General features: G+C 35.0%; 1 protein-coding gene across 3 annotated transcripts in view; it reads right to left on the bottom strand.

Annotated features, from left to right (window-relative positions):
* The window catches only part of LOC102021528 (probable C-mannosyltransferase DPY19L2), a 60665-nt gene that overhangs the window by 24709 nt on the left and 15309 nt on the right, over positions 1-20647 (bottom strand). For 2 of the 3 annotated variants that reach the window (XM_013521261.1, XM_013521263.1), the window contains exons 5-13: positions 19887-20007; positions 17014-17107; positions 13823-13880; positions 11788-11879; positions 9859-9958; positions 5530-5607; positions 4718-4804; positions 3422-3481; positions 1117-1197 (exon numbers count right to left, since the gene is read on the bottom strand). In XM_013521261.1, the coding sequence (XP_013376715.1) occupies positions 1117-1197; positions 3422-3481; positions 4718-4804; positions 5530-5607; positions 9859-9958; positions 11788-11879; positions 13823-13880; positions 17014-17107; positions 19887-20007 (771 nt within the window). The remainder of the gene's footprint in view (positions 1-1116; positions 1198-3421; positions 3482-4717; positions 4805-5529; positions 5608-9858; positions 9959-11787; positions 11880-13822; positions 13881-17013; positions 17108-19886; positions 20008-20647) is intronic. The other variant, XM_013521262.1, reaches the window with a different exon arrangement.

The following is a 20647-nucleotide window of genomic DNA, read 5'->3' as shown; positions in this document are numbered from 1 at the left end:
CGATAAAGAAATAACTTATAAAGCCTAGATGAAGCTTATCATACCCTACAAAATACAAAGTTATGACAAATGAAAAGAAAAAAAAGAAACCTGAAAGATATACCAGAGATCAACAAAAACAAATAAATCTAACTAAACCACTATTCAAAGCTAGTAAAAACAGCAAATAAATGCTGCCATTTAAAAATTTTATTTAACATTAGCATGGATGTATGTTTTACTGGATAACAGTAACACTTGACCTTTTTGAGAGGGAGTTCACATAATCTCAGTACTAGATAGGGTCCTGACCGGATGGTACCAGGTAAGGTCAGTTTCATACTACAGTATTGTGTAACTGCTCATGCATGCTTATTTCTTAATATAAAGGCTAAAAATCAAACATTGTTTTCTATTCCCTAAACTAGGTAGTTAAGCAGGAACTTTGGCCTTTAAATAGGCCATTATTTAAGATATTAATCTTGAACAGAAATACCACATGAGAGATAAGGCTCTGTATATGATTTCTAAAAAAAAAAGACAGAATTTCCAACATTCACTTACAAACCAATAACACCTTAAAATATAAAATCATAATTTTATTTCATAATTATAAATAAATAAAACTATAGAGATTTTATTCTACTTTGCTTTGCTCTGTTTCATTTTGTTGTACTAGGGATTAAACCCCAGGCCTCTGAACTGAGCTACACCCCCAGTGTGAGTGCTGGGATGACAGGCATGTATGACCACATCCAGTTCTATAGAGATTTTTAAAGGTTCAGCATTTTAGGGCTGGGTATAGACTATTCCTATGTTAACATATGCAATAAATGGGAAAGCTATTAAACAAAAGACAATTTTTATTTCACCTGAAATATTACAAATAACTGCTAAACAAACTATTAGGATTTTTCTTGGGAGACTAAATCGGCATTCACTGATACATTTTTTCCCTAGTGGTTGTACAGACCTTTGAATTGCAGGATTTTATATTTGATTCTCCTAATAATTAGCTCAGGGGCCTTGAAGAAATGGGAACCTCTATAAAATTAAGTGGTAAGAATAGATTGTTTCAAGTTTTCATCCAGCTATATATTTGTTGGAACTGTAATGTTTTAACTATAAAGTACTTACGTGATCTGAAACGCCTAAGATTTCAGAAGTCAGAAGTTTCAAAATGATTGTTCCAAGCCACCAACCACAACTTTGAATTAGCTAGAAAATAAAATAGAAGGCCAGTACTACAAATTAAAAACTATCTAAATTAAAATGTTCAATTATGCCTACAAGTCACACAAAGATGTTAATCCTGTGACATATACCGTATTATTGAAATATATATAGTAAATTCTCAAAAAGAAATACTCCTTTAGAAAATTTTATTTAATAGCAAAGAGTTTAAATTGATGACACTGCTATAAAATGTATAAGAACACAAGGGCTCTACATATTATAAACCTAGAGGAAAATATAAGGTTATTTCATTGTAATCTCTAGTAATCATAGGGGTCATATGCTTATTTTCAAATATTATTTCTTAGCTGAAAATCCTCATTTCACAGCACTGTATTAAAATGCTTCTATTACTCTTTTGGAAAAAAAAACTGCATAAGTCCCTCTTCAAGAAAGGAAAATTTGATAATTTAAAATTTCTTTTTCAAAAGAGAAATATGCACTAAAGCTAACAGCGAGGTTTCTGGTGTTTGCTTTCTGGCTGCCCTTGATTACAAAGAAAACCAATACAGACATCTGGACAGCCTGAGGGAAATGACAGCAGCCTAAATCCAAATCTCTCCATATGAAATCTGACAAGCAGAAAAATAACAACCACAAATGCAGAAAACAGGTGACAGCACAAACTTTACATTCTCTGTCAATAGAAAAGGCAGTAACACAGATTTGTTTCTGACCAAGCCTCTGGAGAGATTAAGGGGAGACCTATAAAGAGAGATAGAGGGGGAAGAGAAGAAGGGCACCCAAATGGAACCAAAGTACTCAGAGAAAGAGGGAATCCACCATACATGTGAAAAAAGGCTTGGCAGATTGAGAATGGATACAAAGCAGGGACTTAAAATGCAGAAAAATGGTAGTAATACAAACTTCAAATTAGAGACAAGGACCCCTCCCCCCAAAAAATTCAAAAGATGATCAGTCACTTTTCACCATTTTTCGGCATTCACTGAATGCCAAAAAAAAAAAAAAAAAAGAAAGAGGAAGTGAAGAAGTGAGGAAGCCACCATTCTTCAATACCAGGACCCACGGCTGGTTCCAGGGCTGGGCCAGGCAGCCACAAGATGAGCCAGAGCATTTTGTTTGGCCACAGTATACTCAGGGATTACAACTGCATGTCGAGGAGACAAAGGATCTGGTGGGAAACATTTACCATCGCTTTGGCTGGAACTTCCATTTGTAATAATGTGACTTTTCCCTGCACAGACACCAGAGGATCCCAGCGTCATTCCCTGGAAAGGGACCTGCAAAGTAATCCTGTTGGAATTCCTTTCAACCCAAACTTCTGCTGGGAAAAACTGCCCTCTATGGTGCCTTCCTATGCATAATATGGCTTAGTTTTCCATTTATTTGGATAATCTTTACATCTTAAGATTTTAAAATGTTTCCCCATGCAAATATACTACTATTTTGTTAAATTTATTCAGATATATATACTTTTTCTTTCCAAATATATGACATATTTTCAAAAGTATGTCTATTTGTAGCCAGATTTCTTGTGCTTCATTTTTTGTTTTTATTATATATTTTTGAACTTAAAACTTAGTTAATTCTTATTTTTTGTAGTCTATGCTTGAAACATAGTATAAAATGTACTTTAAGACAATAAATTTTCCTTTGAGTACAACTTTGGCCAAATTCCTTAAAATTTATGGACACTATTTTATTTACCGTTATTTTTCAATAGTTTGCAGTTGAAATTTTGACTTTCTTTTGAATTATCTAATTACTCAATTTTTATGACTTGAAAAACAACACATATTATAATTGTCATGTTATCCACAACAACTTAGTTATCAAATACTTCCATATTTCCACCACAAGGAACAGAAGATTGCTTCTAGAAAGCAGAACTGGCAACTCTTCCATTCTGTTCTTTTGTATTCTGAGTAGAAATCTGCCTCCTCATCTTACCATAACTTTTCTAGTTTTACTCTCTCAATATATCATATAAATAATATATAATGTTTAATGTAATATATAATACATGATATAAACGTATGGCTTTTCAGTATGATTTTATTTTTTAACAGGAACACTTCAAAGCCCATAGAAAAAGAATAAACGCTAGCTCAGGACTATTGCCTTTCGACAGAAGCTCTTTGTTAGACTTATTAAATATAAATCATTTTTCAAGTATATCATCTATATTCATTCATAGAAATAAAAACTTGAAATTTAAAGCTCAGTTAAGAACATAGAACCTCACCCAAAAGTTGAGTTCAGATACTCCCATTCTATGAATTTTATTTCTCTTTAAAATTATCACCTGAAATACATGAGCCAGAAAATTAAATCAATAACATTAACATTTATATTTTATATGAATGGGTACATTTCATACACTACACAGCCACACTCTTTTATCTTAACTGCCGCCAGCCATTTTCTTTCTCAGTTGCTGACTTTTTAGAGCAGGTATGTGACAAATGTCCTCGAAGTGAGAGCTAGACGCCCTGCTACAAGGTAGCCTCTTGAATCACATTAACACCCACTGAGTTCCGCTGGATATGTTTTGCAGGCTAACCCCTCTAGAAAGGTAGATAGTATGTGGGTTCCACCATCTGGTAAAGCTGAAAGTTTTGACACAATGTTGGAAAAAGTAAGCATATATACTTGGGGAAGAAGAGAAACTATTCATTATTTTGATGCAAAAAAAAGGCAGAGGAAGCAAAAACGTCAAAACCTAAAAACAATGCCAAAATATTCAATCAGTTAAGTGCTCACATTCAAATGAGTTATGCACAGAGGCTACAGTTATTCTCATTATCTTGCCATTGCTCAGAGTAGTTCAGAATGCCACCTTCTAAACTGCCTTCAGGGGGCTGGGGATTTTGCTCAGCGGCAAAAGCGTCTGCCTGGCAAGCGCAAGGTCGTGAGTTCGGTTCCCGGTACCGGAGAAAAACAAAACAAAAAAAAAAAAAAAAAAAAAAATAAACTGCCTTCAAAGATAACTCAGTTATAAGCACAGGGAACTCAGTCTTATTAAGTGACTGTCACATCACATTTTGACCAAGATCTGGATCACCCAATCCAATCATCTACACTATTCATAAGATTTTGATCAATCCTAAAAATCAAATACAACCTTGAAGATGAAGTTTTGACATCAGAGAGAATATTCAAAGGAATGTACCAAAGTCTGTGGCAATTTAAGGAGTTCCAAAAATGTTCTAGACAATGGTTTTGTTACTATAATAAACAGTTACCCTAGTGACTTAAGAGAAAAGAAGGCATTTTATCATAAAGTATAAGTTCTTTTAGTAGTGAAGTTTTTAAAGTAAGTCTCATTGTTATCATATTAGAAATATTTACTTAGGTGTTGCTTTGAGAAAGTCTGGTGTACTATATTATTTTTCAAAGATGAAGAAGAAAAAATCATTTAGGAAAATTTTTCACATAATAATTAGGAAAAGGCCCTATTTATTCTCTTATACTTGTGTTAAACAAAATCTGCTCTTAACATGGGAAAACAACAACCTTCATGAGAGTAGCAATTACTTACCAATGTCATTAACAAAGATGAAAAATAGTAAGAAGATAAGTATACTGGATTTCCAAACATCAAAATAAAACAGGCGATAACTGAAACCTGAAAAATGAAAACACACTCATTTTACAGATATTACATATATAGCATAATGAACACTTTGGAGACATACAGTCATTTTTAACACAAATATTATCTGTATAAACAGATTAATGGTGTGGGTCTACAGAATTTCAAGTCATTGCTAGTTTCTAAGTACTAAAATTTAATATCATAAATTCATATAGCACAATTAAAATTTTCTCTATCTGCTACTGGCACAAAGAAAGGTTTAAAATTTCTATTATTTCTATTGTTCCAATAACAAAATAATAAAACAAGATTTAGAATTATGTTTCCCTAATCTTATTCTTGTTGTTTACTTCATGCTTTCCATCACTGATGAAGCTTTATTATTTTTTCTGTTGTTAAGAAAGATATGTTTGAAATTTAAGATGAAAACAAAGATGCAGCACTGTAAAATTTCCACTGTAGAGTATTATATTTGCCCTAGGTACTGGAAATCTCAGGGCTAAGGAAAAAAGGACTGTTTCAAACTTAAAGACAAAAATAAATCATAAAAATGTTTTAGAGAGGTCAAGACATTTACAATCTAGTTGAAAGCATAATGTGCTGTAATGTAGTATCTCTAATGCATATTCCTAGTTTTCCTTCAGGATACCATCAACATTATATGTATTAAACAGTACCACAAACAGAATTAATTGTGTTTTATAAACTCTGGGAACTTATTTTGATATTTGATTTATACACATTAAAAATGTTACCATATTCATATAAATGATCTTCTGAAATTTGCTTGGTTCAATGTACCCCACAACGTACATGGAAAATAATGAGGCCACCTGAAACAAACGCAACATCACAAAAATGAAAAATATCTAACAAACAAATACTGGTTTTAGGTAAAATAAATACAAGAAGGGCATCATATTTCTTATCATAGGCAAATTAATTTGAACCAATCTTCCAATTGAGCAAGTACAGTATCTAGGGAAATATATATACATTTTCATATATGTATGAGAGCTGTAGATTACTAACAAGGCAAGCGAGAAATCTGCAAAGTAAAACCAGGGAAAAATGGGAATCTATCCTAGTGACCATGCATTTTGGATAACTTTTCTCCCGGACATATATGTAAGTTCCAATACAGGCAGATTAAGGGGCACTGGGAGACCTACAGGCTTGGCAGGCATTTCAACAGAATGGGTGGCCTGGGCATGCCAAAAAGGGGGTGTCTGCTAAGTACCCAGGCTTTGGTTTGGAGAATCAAAGGACTACACTCTATGAGTGAACCAGAGAACAGTTATAAGGAAGGCTGAACCCCACCTTCAGAAAAGCTGAACCCCACTTTTGAGTCATCCTAATCTCACTGCAGAAATATGAGTTGAGACCCTTAGTGCCTTTATTTGCCCGCTGGAAGCAAATTTAATCTTCCTAGAGAATGCGAGTAAAAACAGTCTCAAATTAACTCTACACTACTCCAAAAATAACTAAGACAACTACTGAGCTATTTTGAGAGGAGGAGATAAGACACTGCAGAAAAAACGTAAGATTGAGTGCAGGAGACAAGACATTATCACTGAGATTACAGGAAAACATCTACAAAGGACCTAGATCTGCGGTTAGCAAGCTTGTTCTGTAAAAGGCCAGAGAATAAGTATGTTATGCTTTGTGCGCCACATACAGTCCCTGGTATATATCTTTTTCTGCTGTTTTTTTTTTTTTTTAAACTCTGTAGAAATACAGAAACAGTCATTTGCTTGCAGATCACTCAGAAACATACCTGACACCATCAAATACAAAAGTAAACAGTGTTTGACATGTCCAAGGAATAATACATAGGATTGAAAATTCCTGAAGAGCAATGGAAAGAAGAAATCAAAATGTTACAACTAAATATTACAATGATATTAAGAGATTAACTGATGAGTTTAAAAGCAGAATAAATATAAAGGAAGTGCTCAACTAGAAGGCAGGCCAGAAGAAAATATCTGAAAGTCCAAAATGATAAAAAGGTGAAAATATCTGAAAGAAAATAAGAGATACAGAGTACATAGTGTAAACATCAATTCTTTTATATTTTACATTCGAGGAAGAGGAGAATTAGGTAGAAGCTATATTCAAAGATATACAGCTAAAAACCTCAGAAAATTGATAGGCAAAACCAAGTGCTGATTTGTAAAGCACTAGACACAAGCATTAACACAGTAAAATCTGTGCAAAGCCAAAAGCAAAGAGAGAATGCTTAAAAATAACCGGAGACTAAGAGACTCTGAGATTTAGTTGTAAAGCTACAGTAATCAAGAGAGTGTGGAATTAAAGAAAAAGTCAAAGTGATCAGTGGTACAAAACAGCCTGGAAATAAACCCAGAAAACAGCAGCTGAGCCCTGACCAGGGAGCAAAGGCAACTCGGTAGACAACAGTCTCCAACAAGTGGTGCTGGAACCTCTGCATGTCCACAGTCAAGAAAAAAGAAGACTCTAGACACAGATCTCACATGTTAGACCTAAAGGTAAAATTTCACAAGATAACAAAGGAGAAGATCTAGGAGGCCTATGGTCTGATAAAAACTTTTTAAATACAACACACTGAAGACAGAGACCAGGAGAAAAATCTTTAGACAACACATCTGATAAAGAAGCGTTACACAAAATATACAAAGAACTCTTCAAACTCAATAGTAGGACAACAACCCAATTAAAAATGGACAAAAGACTCTGAATATCTCACCAAAGATGACAAACAAGCACACAGAAAGATGTTCAGTACTATATGTCATTAGGGAGATGCAAATTAAAACAAGATGCTATTGCTCACCACAGAATGGATAAATAAAAAGGTGATAAAATTGGCAGTTCTACAAAGTCTAGCAGCCACACTCCTGGATATTTATCCACCTGGGATGAAAACCTGTGTCCACCCAAAAACCTGTCCACAAATGTTTGTGGTAGCTTTATTCAGAATCATCAAAGACTGGAATCAATCATAATGTCCCTCAATAGGTGAACGGATAGAGTGGCACAATCATACATTCAGCAATAAAAAGAATTGAGCTCTCATGTCACACAAAGACATGGAGCAATCTTAAGTGCAAAATGCTATGCGATATAAGCCAATCTGAAAATATTACATATTTTCCAACCATTATGACATTGTATAAAAGGCAAATTTGTAGGGGCAGTAAGTCAATAGTTGTTAGGGGTAATGGCAAGGTTGCGGTGAAGCCCAGGGTTTTCTTTAGGATGCTGATATTGTTCTATATGGTAGTCTAATGTGTTTGTCAAAACTGTACAAGTGGAGAGTTAATCTTCATACAAACTGAGAACCTTAATAATAGGGCATCAATAATCTAGGTTTCCTTCAGTCTTTCAGTTTTTTCTCTTTAAAGTGTCACCAATCTCTGGCTCTTTAACTCGCATTTCTCACTCAATATGGTTAGGATATATTAATTAATTTTAACTTTATGAAAATCTAACCAAGAATAAAATCTCAGAACATTCCTAGAAAAATAACTAAATTATACCATTACTATGAGAAAACAAACACACAAACAAATCTCATACATATACTTAAATGGACAGAAAATCACTAAGGCAATATTGAACTTATCCAGAGAACTTACCTACAAGAGGTAATCAAACTGTATGGTGTATGTTTAAATTTTAAAAACATTTATCCCAGTAAAATACACATTGCCATTAACCACATGCTCAAAATCCTCGCTCTCTCACACTTCCCATCATTCTTGCCACTTTCTGAAACAGTTCTGGAAGTCCTCTTTCCTGAGTGACTTTATCAGATGTGGTCAAAAATTTGATTAGTTGCTGCTGTTGGATAGCACTCAAAGAAAAGTAGGCTCATAAAAACATTACAGTGTGTTCTTTTGCTTATGATTATTTCTACTTTTTGTGGTTCTAGGGATTGAATCCAGAGCCTAACCTGCCTTAATTACTGGATCTGGCACTGACCAATTTCAAATGACCATGAAAGGTCAACATTTTGAATCAATTCAGGATAGGGAGGAAGCCACGACAGCACACTGAAGATACTCATCAAAGAGGAACTTCAGAACTGCTTTAGAAAGTGGCAAGAATGATTGCAAAAGTATGTTCAAAATCAGGGACAACTTTTTGAGGGGTGATTACTGCCAATAATACATTCTTTCAACTTAAATATTCATCATACTTTTTATCACATCTCATAATTTCATCAGCACACTGGATTAACAAATTTGCCCACAGACAAATGATGCTCATTAAAAATATACTCTCCTACGTTGGCATGTGCAAATAATGACAACCACAGAATCATTTCTGTGTTGCAACCTGAAAAGGGCCAACTAAAAGGCAGTAAAGCAGTGGAAATAACTTGAACATGCAGTGCTAATTAAGTGGAGGTTATAATCTCATTCTTTGTGATAATTGACAGCATGAGGCCTCGTGGCAGAATTTCTCACCTCCAATATAAACTATTATTATTATCATTATCAGGGTTAGGATTTTTAAGCCTTAGTTAAAAATCTCAGTGACATGAAATTTCATCAAAATTGTACTTTTGCTGTTTGTTTCCCAGCTTTCATGCAGTAAGTATATTGCCATTAGTTACTTAGCTGTTTTGGGAAGCTGGATATAGATTCAATTCATGTAAGCAATATCATGAGTACAGCTTTGAGACATGGTTCCAGGTAAAATTCTCTTCTTCAGATAAAATGGTCAATGCTTAGCTGGACCAGAATAGAAACCCCAATCATGAACGGCAGGATTGGCCTAGCAGGGGGTATAGCTGGGCACCCAGATAAGAAAATCCACAGGCAAATAGATACACAGATGGTATTTTGCCCTCCAACAGGAAAATTTGTGATTAAAAATAATAGAAAAAAGTCCTTTACATGTTAATCATTAATATTCATCAGTGACCAATACACGAAAGAATACAGAATTATATTTTTAACTCACACATTCACGTAATTTTTATAATCACTCCATATTTTGTAAATCTTTTAGAACATAAATGTAAGCATATTTTAAAACTTTTATAGAAATAGCCAATACATACTGCTCCAACTTAAATTAATTTTAAATCACCTTACCTGTGTAAAAAGTATAAACTGAGCAAATTCCCAGGGAAGCATAAAAGCAACATTGGCAAGACAAAGGGCAATGTAATGTTTTCCATAATTGCTGGAGGTCCTTAGCAGAGAGAAGTGGGATCAGTAAGTTTTTCCATGAAGAGTCTAGTCATTCAAAAAAAAGACTACTTGCAAAAGGATAAAACCTAAATGATTCTCCTACCTTTGATATAATACAATAAAGCATAGTTAACTTTAAAAATCAATTTCTCAAACAGAAAAGTATAATTAACATTTCAGAAATAATAATATATAATTCATCATTAAATAAAACACTTTAAATATAACAGTCTATTTTCCTATAAATATGCATGGCTTTCAAAATTAAATACTCCATCAGAAGGCCAGAAAATAGGGCAGAATGGTGGCCCTGGGTGTCTCCAGACGTTTACCCCCTACAGTTTTTATGTATCACCACTTTTACATTTCAGAAAACAGTAAGGAAAAGTGCGTTGGTGAAGAAATAAGTTAACAACTGTGGAAAAATTTACAGAAAAAATTTAAGACAACAAATTAAAAACTAATTGTGGAATAGAACTAAATTACTGCAATTGAAATATAAATTGTCCATTCTACAATACTAGAACATACTGGCAACCAACACCTCTTAGCACAGAGGAGCTCAGGATCTTTTGTAAAAGGCAAAACATTTATACGATCCGAAGAGAAATCAGAGTATGTTCAGGATCTTTTGAACATGAAAAAAGAAATCCAAGGGTTTTTTTAAATAAATAATAAAAGTCATTGTTCTTTTTATAAAGGATGTATTGGGGTTTTGATCAATCTTTATGCAACAGTAGATAACTTTTCAAAAGTAAAAATTTAAGTATTCATATTGTTTAGTAATATGATCACAAAATATTCTTTCAGCTCTTGGTAATTTTATATCTGATCAAATGAAAATTACTTTTGACTCAGGTAAGAGTAGCACACTGCATTCTGTGAAACTCCTACCTGTTCAGACTGACACCTCCTCAATCAATCAATCAATCAATCAATCATACCATCCTCCAATTTAACTGAGAATGAAGGGAGAAAGGTGGGAATGAGCAACTTTCTGTGCCATACTTATTCACAGGAGGCAATGTGATGAATAAACATAGAAATCTGGACAGGGAGCAGATAACCAAATCTAATTGCAGCCCCCAAGTAAAGTTGCCAGGCAGGTAACACAGCAGGAGTTAGCCTGCTCCTCTCTAAGGTTAGTAGCCTCCCCATGTTGCAGAATTTACATCCATTTAATAAACTACCACAGGAGCATCTCAAGTGTTCACATGGGAGGGTACTAAGTGCTCCGTGGTTAGAGATAAATGCAGCGTGGTCTCTGTTTCCAGTGAGATAGTTCTAAATATATGGAATGTAGATGTAGACATTTATGTATTTATGCATGATTCACAAGTTGCATCATTCAGAAATGAACTCTTTCTCTTTCTCTCTCTCTCTCTCTCTCTCTCTCTCTCTCTCTCTCTCTCTCTCTTCCTGCCAATCTCACCCCCATCCCCAGTATTTTGCAAATTCTGCTCTGCTGCACATAGAACACTTTTTTCATGGCATATATATGAATGCTGTATCAAAAACACAGTTTAGAAAACAATGAGTTATAGTACATGAACCTCAAACAAAATCTTTTTCTTCAAAAACTGTCAAATCCTTGCCAACAATAAACGATCACATATATTTTATTAAAATTTACTCACCTAAAACCTGTATAAACTCTTAAATGGAGATCAATTTCTATATTGCAATTTTTAGATGACCTTAGCTCTGTATTTAGTTTATTTTTTAAAAACTAAAAACCATAGCTTAAATAAGGTAATTATAACAGGTTGACGCAAATTTTAAGAAACTTAACTTCATTTTACTTATCTGTATTTTATAAATAAAAATTACCTGAGAATCCTTGTAACAATATACATCTGAAGAACCAGGAACGGATACGCAAAGCTTTCGCGGAGAGGTGGCGTCCACATCACACGAGTGGCCTGAGATGAATGAAAGTCTGGGTTCACGTCAGGTCCACGACAGCAAACGTCATTTGCCGAACACAGGGGTTGGCTTCCCCTGGGAACTTTAGCCCCAGGCCCACTGGATCCTGCTTTGAAAGCAGGCAAAGCTTGGAGCTCCTCACATGGGACCACTGAGTAGAGGTCTATCTTCCAAGCCTAGGACGAGTGCCAGATCTTTGGGAGCAAGCACAAGCAAGCCTCAGTGACAACCAAGGCAGGGATAGGGACTGTGAGGATTCCTGGGGCCAGATCCACAGTCCAACCTCATATGTGTGACCAGACATCCTGGGCCTTGAGCTCCAGTCCTGTCCACTGTAATACTCGAGAATCCTTGAGGTGTCACCTGGGGCATTCGCAAACACCAAGAGATTACACCTAAGTCCAGGTGGCACAAGTACTCGAGAGCCCCTCTGAGTGTGTGCAAGACATCTTTAAAAGAGTTAACTGTAAACTTTAAAGACAACTGGAAGTATGAGAATTATTAGCAGTAGGTGCATACTGGAAGTAATGTGATACACAGAATGTAAGTATTAAATATTCATGTATACTTTAAGACAATTTCTAATATATATGGGTCAGAGTATGATTAAAATTTTGTACCAAAAATTCTCAAAAGATGTTAAAATCTTATTACTCTGCAAGGGTCTTAAAAGGTATTGTTCTAAGAAGCTTAAATTGTAAACTGGAAGATGAATTACAATTGTATAAAAAGTCAATTCGTACCATTAGTAGTTTAACAGACTCAAATACAAGGCTTTTTCTTTACATCAAAAGATTATTGAATGATGAGGTATTTGTTTGCTTTAGCCTGAAATAATATATTGACAGCATTTTATGTAAGGTTTTTACTATTCTCTTATCTAATTTAAGAATTAACCCATTAGCAACACATAAAGACTTCTACCCTACATAACTGGTGCATTGCACAGTTCAATACCAGTCAGACTCTCTCACTGCCATGTGCTCAGTGGCTAACACGTCAGGCACATGGTTTGTACACGTGCAACGTCTTGTCCAGTGAATCCACCATATTTTACATAAGTTTCTATGAGCTCTACGTTCCTTTAGGACAAATCAGTATGTAAATCTCTACTCTTAATTTAACATTTTGTATCAAGATGATGTAGAAGAAAGGTGGTAGGTGGCAAAGCCTTGGCTTTGTACCTATGGTCAAAGGTAGCTTCCAGCCCTGGAGAAGTGCAAGTGCAGAAACTGTCATCTGAGCAAGATGAATACATCCTAGAATTCTGCTGCACAACATTTTCTTAATGACACTGTATTATAACATTTTAAAACCCGTTAAGAAGGCAGTTCTCCTGTTCAGTACTCTTATCACTATACAAAAAGTAAAATATATATAAAGAGAAAACTATCCGGGTATGGCGGCATACACCTGTCATCTCAGTACTCTGGGAGACTGAGGCAGGAGAATTAAAGGTTTGAGCCCAGCCTAGGGATATACGGCTTAGTCTGCAGGCTGTGGGTTCAATGCACAGGACTGGGGAGAGAGGGATCTCAGCTTCCCCAGGTAGAGTGTGGAATCTTGGGTAAGTAACCTAAACTAAAATTCAGTGTCAGGATGTGTAGGTGAGGATACCAACCACCTCCAACAGAGTTTTTTCTACTAGTAAATGCAAACATGTAAAGGGTCTGACTCAGGAAATATTGTATTTCCTTTGTTCTACTGAGCATATGTACATGTAAGTACTCATGAAAGACCAGGCAAGATATTTCATATATTTTTAACTTTGGATGATTTAAAAATTTAGATCAACACAATTAAAACACCAACTTACAACATAAGGTTCTACCAAATATTGCCAGGTCATATATATGCAACATATATCATTTAAATGATTACATCTCTTTGTTCTTATATAGCCTCTTAAGATATTAAAATTATTTTATAGAAAACAAACCTCTTCATGGTTGAAAAAGTAGCACAGTACTGTAATTAGACCTCCTAATTGACTCCCACTGTAAAAAACAAAGTATGAAATCATAATTCATGTAAGATAAGGTGAGATTTTTTTAAAAATCTCAGAATTTAAAATTATTTTTCTGTGCTTAAAACATAAGTAAAAATTTCAGAAGTGCCCATGTAGTCAATGTTTTAATATTGAAAATACAGACAAAAATTGTAGGTATACTGTAACATAAATTTTCTAATTTATTATATTTATAATATTTTCTAAAATAAAATAGATAGCTTATGAACATAAAATAATTTTTAACAAACCAGGTGTAGTGGCGCATATCTATAATCCCAACATGCTGGAAGTTCATGACAGGAGGCTTGCAAGTTCAAACCTACCCTGGTTTGAATGCCAGTATAAATCTTCAGTATAAAAAAGATTTTTTTAATCAACAGACTAACACTTCAGTTTATACCACATTCTTTGAATAATCTAAATGTTCTGTCTTTTGAAACTGAATTTAAGTGCCTGAGACATAGTCTACCAGTTTTGATGAACAATAACAGCAGTAAGTGACCATATATATTAATTTGTGAGTCTGAAGGAAGCAGCAATGTAGGAAGGCAGCCAATAACCATCAAAGAGTGAGAACCATTTCCTAGACACAGCGTTCACACCCACTTCCTGGCAGAGTCTCAACCTACCGCGGCTGTGGTCACAGCCTTACCAACCCCGCGCCAACAGAATCTCTCTGGATCTCATACTTTGCTGCATCCTCAGCTCCACACTTGAAAGACAGTAAGTACCAGGTGGATAAATGAAGAAAGAGTCCCAGAAACAAACAGAGGAAAGTGACAGGGAAGTGAGTGATCACAAACTGACTCTCACTAAAGGAAATTCAAGGGATTTATATCAGAGAGTAAGAAATTGAAAGAAAGAAGGCGTGAGAAGCAGGGACAGGCTGTGCACACGTGAACTGTGAACATGTGGATGAACTGAAACACCTGGCAACCCCAAAATGCTAACGATAATACTGGCTGCTGCAGAGGGGTAACAGGAGTACTGACTGTGGTACTAACTTGTAAGGCAACAGAGCTTCCACAATGCCACGTACTGATCAGGAGAATGGAAATGATGTGGATTCATTCTAGATTTAATCAAGTTAAACGTGCACGTTAACATTTTATGGTTATTCACCCAAGGAACAGAAACAGTGTCTACATTCCAAGGTAATGCCTATTCTATTTCCTTTGTTTCTCACATTTTTTAGTTTCTGATCCCGTCACAGTTTTGGTGACATTTTTATAGATCATAACTGTCATACCCACATATTTTTCTTAAAGACTGGAGACTGGTAATATATCTGATATTCCACAACTGCGTAGCCTGTTTAGAGAGAGCATGCACTCTTGAGGAGCCCTCCTTGTGAAAAATGCTAACTCAAAAGTTTAGTCACAGCTATGTAAGGTTTTCCACACTAAAAAAGAAGTACAAACTATTTTCAAAAATAGAACATTTAAGCCTGATGAAACTGTCTCAAAGCTATCCTTCCAAAGTCTTCCTGCACGACACTGAGAAAAGTACAATGTACAACATCTCTTATTTATGGAGCAATTACAAAGTGAACATCCATGTAGCCACCATATAAGTAACTGAAATAGAGAAATTATTACATGTGGAGTCCTCCCTGGACACTCCTGAGACCACAGCTGTTATCCTGATTCTAAGATCATCAATATAACCATCAATAGATAGGTCCAGCACCACTTATGAAAAGCCTATCCTCATCCACAAGGATAGGCTGCAATACCCGCTGTCATACACAAGTATTTTTAAACGTACATTTTTGTGTCTGGCCTCTACTCCATTCCTGTGATCTTTCTATCTAGCGTGCTGTCTTATTTTAGCAATAATTGATAAAGCAAGTTTCATCTTTTTCAAAAACATTCTAACTAAATTTGGCTTTTTGCATTTCTGAATAACTTTAAAACCAGCTAATGGGCTCAACAAAATTATGACAGAATGTTGACTGGTACAGCATTGAATCTTTAAATCAATTTGAGTTAACTGTCAACTTCTAAAACATGAACATGATATAGCTCTCCATTTATTTCCATTTTCTTAAATGCATCTCAATCAACATTTAGCAGTTTCCCTATAAAGGTTATGCATATCTTTTATTAGATTTATTCTTAGAAACCTCATATCTCATGACTTTAATGCTACTCTAGGTAGCATCTTTTTAAAATTTCATTTTTGTTTGACACTAGAGTATAGAACCTATACTCTAGCATTTTGTGTACTATTTTTTGTGTTCAGGTAACATCATAAATTTTCTAACTGCTTCAAATAGTTTACTCTTAATTTTTTATTTTCCACATATATAATGTGAACTACTTTTCAAAAAATTTACTTTTTCTGTCAAATTTTCCAAGCTTTACACTTTTTTTAGCCTGTATGCTGGATAGAACACTGATACAATATTAAATATGTCACAAATTTTCACTGATATTATGCAAGTCCTTTTATGCCCAAAACTCCCTAAAACAAGGAGTGCATATACATATTAATCTACATTGACATAAGTCCTATGAAACTCAGTAAATATTTGTTGGATGACTAAATCTAGATTTCTAAATTTAAATGTTTCAAATTTCATGAGTAAAACTGTAAAGAAAGCTGATGAGTTACTTAAGAATATATTTCACTGAGAGAAACAAAAAAATCTCTCAAATGTGGCTTGGAAAGTATGAGTGTTTATTGTATCACTCAACAAACAAATGAGAGGTAAACATCTATTGGTACTGGTTAAGCAACATTTATGTTAGACCAGATATGTCTGCTTTAGATGGCTTTCTCTCATGGCCACAAGATGACTGCTGTGTCTCCAGGCATCATTTCCATGTAAAAGTATGAAGGAATAGAGAAGGGACCATGAAATATACCCTTTTGTGAGAAAGACAAATATTTTCTGAGGCTCTTTACTTATCACTGGCGAAACTAACCCATAATGCTCTGTTGAGAAGCAACAGAGCCTGAGAGGAAAGCACATGACATGGGTTAAGCACCTTGAAATTCAAATCTACAAATGTTCCTACAATTAATCAATCAACCTCAGTAATTCTTCTAATGTAATCAGTAATTATCAGCTGGTTCTTATAAGCTCAGTCAGATCTTTTAATTCGGTGTCTTACCTCAAGTAGGCAGCATAGATGAAGAGCAAAGCCGTAATGAGCCCATTTAAGACAAAAATTACACTCACATAGAAGCAAGTAGGGTCTCCCAATCCTTTGAAAAGATAGAGATTATTCAGCATTTAGTGAACAAGTGTCTGTAAAGCAAGGAAGCATAATTATCCAAGTGATTTTTACTCACAAGCTCATGAAATTGCTGAAAGCATTTGCTTTCAAACTGATGCTCTTTGTAACAGTCTCAATAATCTTTACCCATATACAAAGTGTGTGGGGGGACAGTTTGTTGCTGTGGATCAAACATGGCCTTTTACATTCTAGGCAAGGGCTGTGCCACAGAGCTACACCTTCAGCCCCAATAATGCATTATTTAGTTACATTTATAAGTTCCCCTGAAGAAGTATTCTTATACAGACATAATTGTTGGGGCTTCTCATTAATGAAGATGATGCTGCTCTTCCTTAATATCTAGAATTATCTGTAGAGCCACTTGGTGACTCCCAAGAGAAAGCCTTTGCACTATTTTATCTTTTTTAGGCTCTGGGATGAGCGACATAAAGTCTCTGACCTCAAGGAGCAGCTTTAGTCTGAATAAGATGATCCAGTTTTTGATCCATTATTATCAACAGCTAGAATTTTAATATATCAATCATATATTAGATTGTGTGTATAGAATTCTTATTTGTTTTAAAATTATCATTTTGCATACTTCTCAGGTAAAAATGAGATTGTCATAAAAGTATTTTTATGGTTGAGAAAACAAATAATAGATAACTTAAATAACTTGTCAAAAGTTTCTCCTATCTAACTGGTTGGAGGCAAACTTGAAGGCTAGCCCTTGTGACCTTCCTACCTCCTTGGCCACTCCTTCCTGTCTGTCCTATAACAATCTCTCTTTTTTATGCACCTTCTCTTCAACACTGGCTCTCTTTAGCCTCTATCACCTGCTTTCCTCTCTTCTCAATCTGCATGTTCTCCTTAAGGAAATTTTTCTACTTCTGTAGCTCTGAGTATCATTACATAGAGATGAGTCCAAGTCTATACTGAGCCCCAAACATCCTTATTCCTAAGTTATATATCCGGGCATCCATGCAATATCTCTTTCTATGATCTCAAGCCAATACATCCACAGCGAGCACAGCAGTTCACACCTGTGCTTGTCATGTTTACTACTGTTCAAGAAATTTAATTATTCAAGCTGGAAACCAAGGAGATACAAGACTTCTTCAATCTCCCACCTCCTTCTCATCAACTACCAAGGCTTGTTAATTCTATTACCAAGGTGTCCCCCAAGACCTGGCGTTTCACTGTTCTCTATACAAATCATGTGCTGACAGCACAATAGTCTCTGGCCTTGTGGAGGCCAATGGTATCCTTTCCAAACAACCACCATAATGCCCAAAGTAAGAATCTATTAAAGTGCTTCAGTGAATAAAGTACAAAAGCCTTCCCTGCCATGGAGCCTGTAAGTCAGGATCCTATCTTGTACTCCCAGGATGACGTTACACCACTTCGTTTCCCTCCCTCTCTGTTCTAGAAGTCCAGGTTCTCTCTGGTCTCCCTTGCTACTTTTGTACGTTATTCATGAGGCCAGAGACTAAATCTGCTGGTCCCTGCCCTTGAAATACTTTTCCTCTTGATAGCTCTATCTTTGCATGTGTATTTTCCATCACGGTTATAACTGCTAAGAGCCTGCTCATAGTGTAGACTCCATGAAGATAAGGACCATGTCCACTGGGCCACTGCTGCAACCCAAGTGCCAAATTCTAACCTGTCACTTACTGGGAATTTAGGAGGTATAATATTTGTCCCTACAGAAAGTGATACTTTCATGCCTTAGAAAAGACTGTACTTTCCAGCTGACCAGGTCATTAGCAAGTCTCTAAATTCACAAGGTATTTTCTCTATTCTTTTATATGGTTAACAAACAAACAAAAGTCTAGTTGTTTCTTTTCTATTTTTCTTTCTGGTACCGAGAATCGAACTCACAACCTTGTGCTTTCCAGGCAGGCGTTGTGCCGCTGAGCTAAATCCCCAGCCCCTAATTATTTCTTAAACATCCTGCATTGTTTTAATTTTATAAATTTACTTTAAGGGAATCAATAAAAATATAAAGGAAATACAGATTAGTTTATATTACCATAGTTGAATGTTATTGTAAACCACTCTATAAAAATATATTTATAAACTATAGCAAGTAGTCATGTTGTAGAGAGTGGAAGAAATAAAGAAACAACTGTGTAAGTGCTATGCAGGTAGGCATGTGTGACTCTGCACAAGGGTTCCAAGGGACAGCATTGTCCTCGGGTTGTCAAACAGCTGAACTGCACACTTTTAAGTAGCAGTGACACTGCATGTCCTGGAGAACTGTTACAGAATTCCCAAAGCAGTTATCTGACCAAAAAAAAAAAAAAAAATGTAGAAGATACATAGGAAGAGTCTGACTACAATTATCCACCAGACTGTGAGTATGTAAAAAGCAGTGTTGCCACTGCAACCTGAATCTGACTTTTTAATATGTTTGTGCTACTTCATTAATACACTATGACAAGTGTATATTTGACTAAGTCCAAAAGTGTATATATTGAAGACACCCAAAACACTCTTATTTGTATTACCTCACTCTGATATGGAAGACTTTTACTCAAGTTTGCCATCTATGGGCTAAATTAATACACAAATTAAATTTGAAATTTATATTCAAATTAGCAAATATGGAGCCTTCTCAGAAAACTGAAGCATAAAATAATCATCGAGGTGAATCATTTTTAGTGTTGTTTAAAGGAAAAAATGAGTCCCAGCTGTTTCCACACAGGGATTCTTGTGTTTATGACAGCCCTAAGGACAGTACAGCAGGGTTGGAGCGAGACACAGACCTTCACAGCTCTCAACTTCACTAGGAAATCCCATTCTGGTGACACTCCAGCAGGCCTTAGTTTGTATACCAAATAAATTCGTTATTCCTGTGAATGTACGATACCAGTAAGCTAGGACTACCTACAAAAAGATAAAAGAGATAATAGAAGGATATATATTCTCTGAATAATAATTTTTCCAAAATACCATTTTTTGACTTTGATAAATTTATTTAAATAATCTCACTTAGAAAAGTCATTTAAAGTGTACATTGTTTATTAAAGTCATTTAAATAGTCATTTAAAGTATAATTATTAAGTATACATTTTATAAATATTTAAATATAATAATCAATTCTTTAATATAAGTAACCAAATGTAAGTTACACATGGTGGTAGACACCAATAATCCCAACACTCTGGAAGGCTATGCTGGAGGAACATGACTTTCAATCCAGCCTGGGTCACTTAAGTGACTTAGCAAGATACTGTCTCAAAAATTAAAAAGGGCTGAGATAAACCCTGTGTTCAATCCTTAGGACTGGAAAAAAAAAAAAAAAAAAGACCTCATGGAAGGATGTAATTAAAGCATTATGGCAAAAATACAAAAATATACATATCTGTAAGAACATGTGATTACATTTTATTCAGATCTTTAAATTTATTTCATCACAATATATTATTTTAAAAACTGGAATAAAATGAAATACTAGTTCCCATATGCACTCAAAGATAGGCCAAACAGAAGACTGAATTAACCAACTCCTCCTACCCTGTAATTA

The sequence above is a fragment of the Chinchilla lanigera genome, unplaced genomic scaffold (genome assembly GCF_000276665.1).
Source record: "Chinchilla lanigera isolate Chin_1 unplaced genomic scaffold, ChiLan1.0 scaffold00059, whole genome shotgun sequence".
Classification (NCBI taxonomy): domain Eukaryota; kingdom Metazoa; phylum Chordata; class Mammalia; order Rodentia; family Chinchillidae; genus Chinchilla; species Chinchilla lanigera.
The sequence above is the reverse complement of the archived record's forward strand: the minus strand, read 5'-3'. Positions and strand labels throughout refer to the sequence as shown.